This window comes from Pteropus medius, unplaced genomic scaffold, assembly GCF_902729225.1.
Source record: "Pteropus medius unplaced genomic scaffold, Ma_sr-lr_union100, whole genome shotgun sequence".
Lineage (NCBI taxonomy): Eukaryota > Metazoa > Chordata > Mammalia > Chiroptera > Pteropodidae > Pteropus > Pteropus medius.
The window spans coordinates 240923-241244 of record NW_024356248.1 but is presented as its reverse complement, the minus strand read 5'-3'; the positions used below and the strand labels follow the sequence as shown (position 1 = coordinate 241244).

At 63.0% G+C, this 322-nt stretch overlaps 1 protein-coding gene across 10 annotated transcripts in view; it reads right to left on the bottom strand.

Annotated features, from left to right (window-relative positions):
* The window catches only part of SF1 (splicing factor 1), a 13871-nt gene that overhangs the window by 1959 nt on the left and 11590 nt on the right, over positions 1–322 (bottom strand). For all 10 annotated transcript variants that reach the window (XM_039860367.1, XM_039860371.1, XM_039860365.1 and 7 more), the window contains one exon: positions 217–315. In XM_039860367.1, coding sequence (XP_039716301.1) covers positions 217–315 — 99 coding nt within the window. The remainder of the gene's footprint in view (positions 1–216; positions 316–322) is intronic.

The window sequence follows — 322 nt, the reverse complement described above, 5'->3', positions numbered from 1 at the left end:
CCCCCCAGGCCTCTCCCCAAACACAACCACGCCAAACATCAGCTCTCTTCCCCAGACCCCCAGGGACCACAAGGCCCTCTCTGTTTACACCCCCAGCAGAGACCAGAGTCTCATCCCAAGGTGCCAGCCTGCCTGTGAGCTGTGAGGTTCTCTCCTTCCTCCCAGCTCCACCCCACCTTCCCTCCCACCCCCACGAGCCCAAAATATGCCACTCACTTTGCTGCCATGGCAAGGGGGTACTGGAAGCCATACTGCTGCTGGGCGGAGGGGGCGGCGGAGGCTGCTGCTGCTGCTGTTGCCATGGGGGAAGAGGACCAGAGGG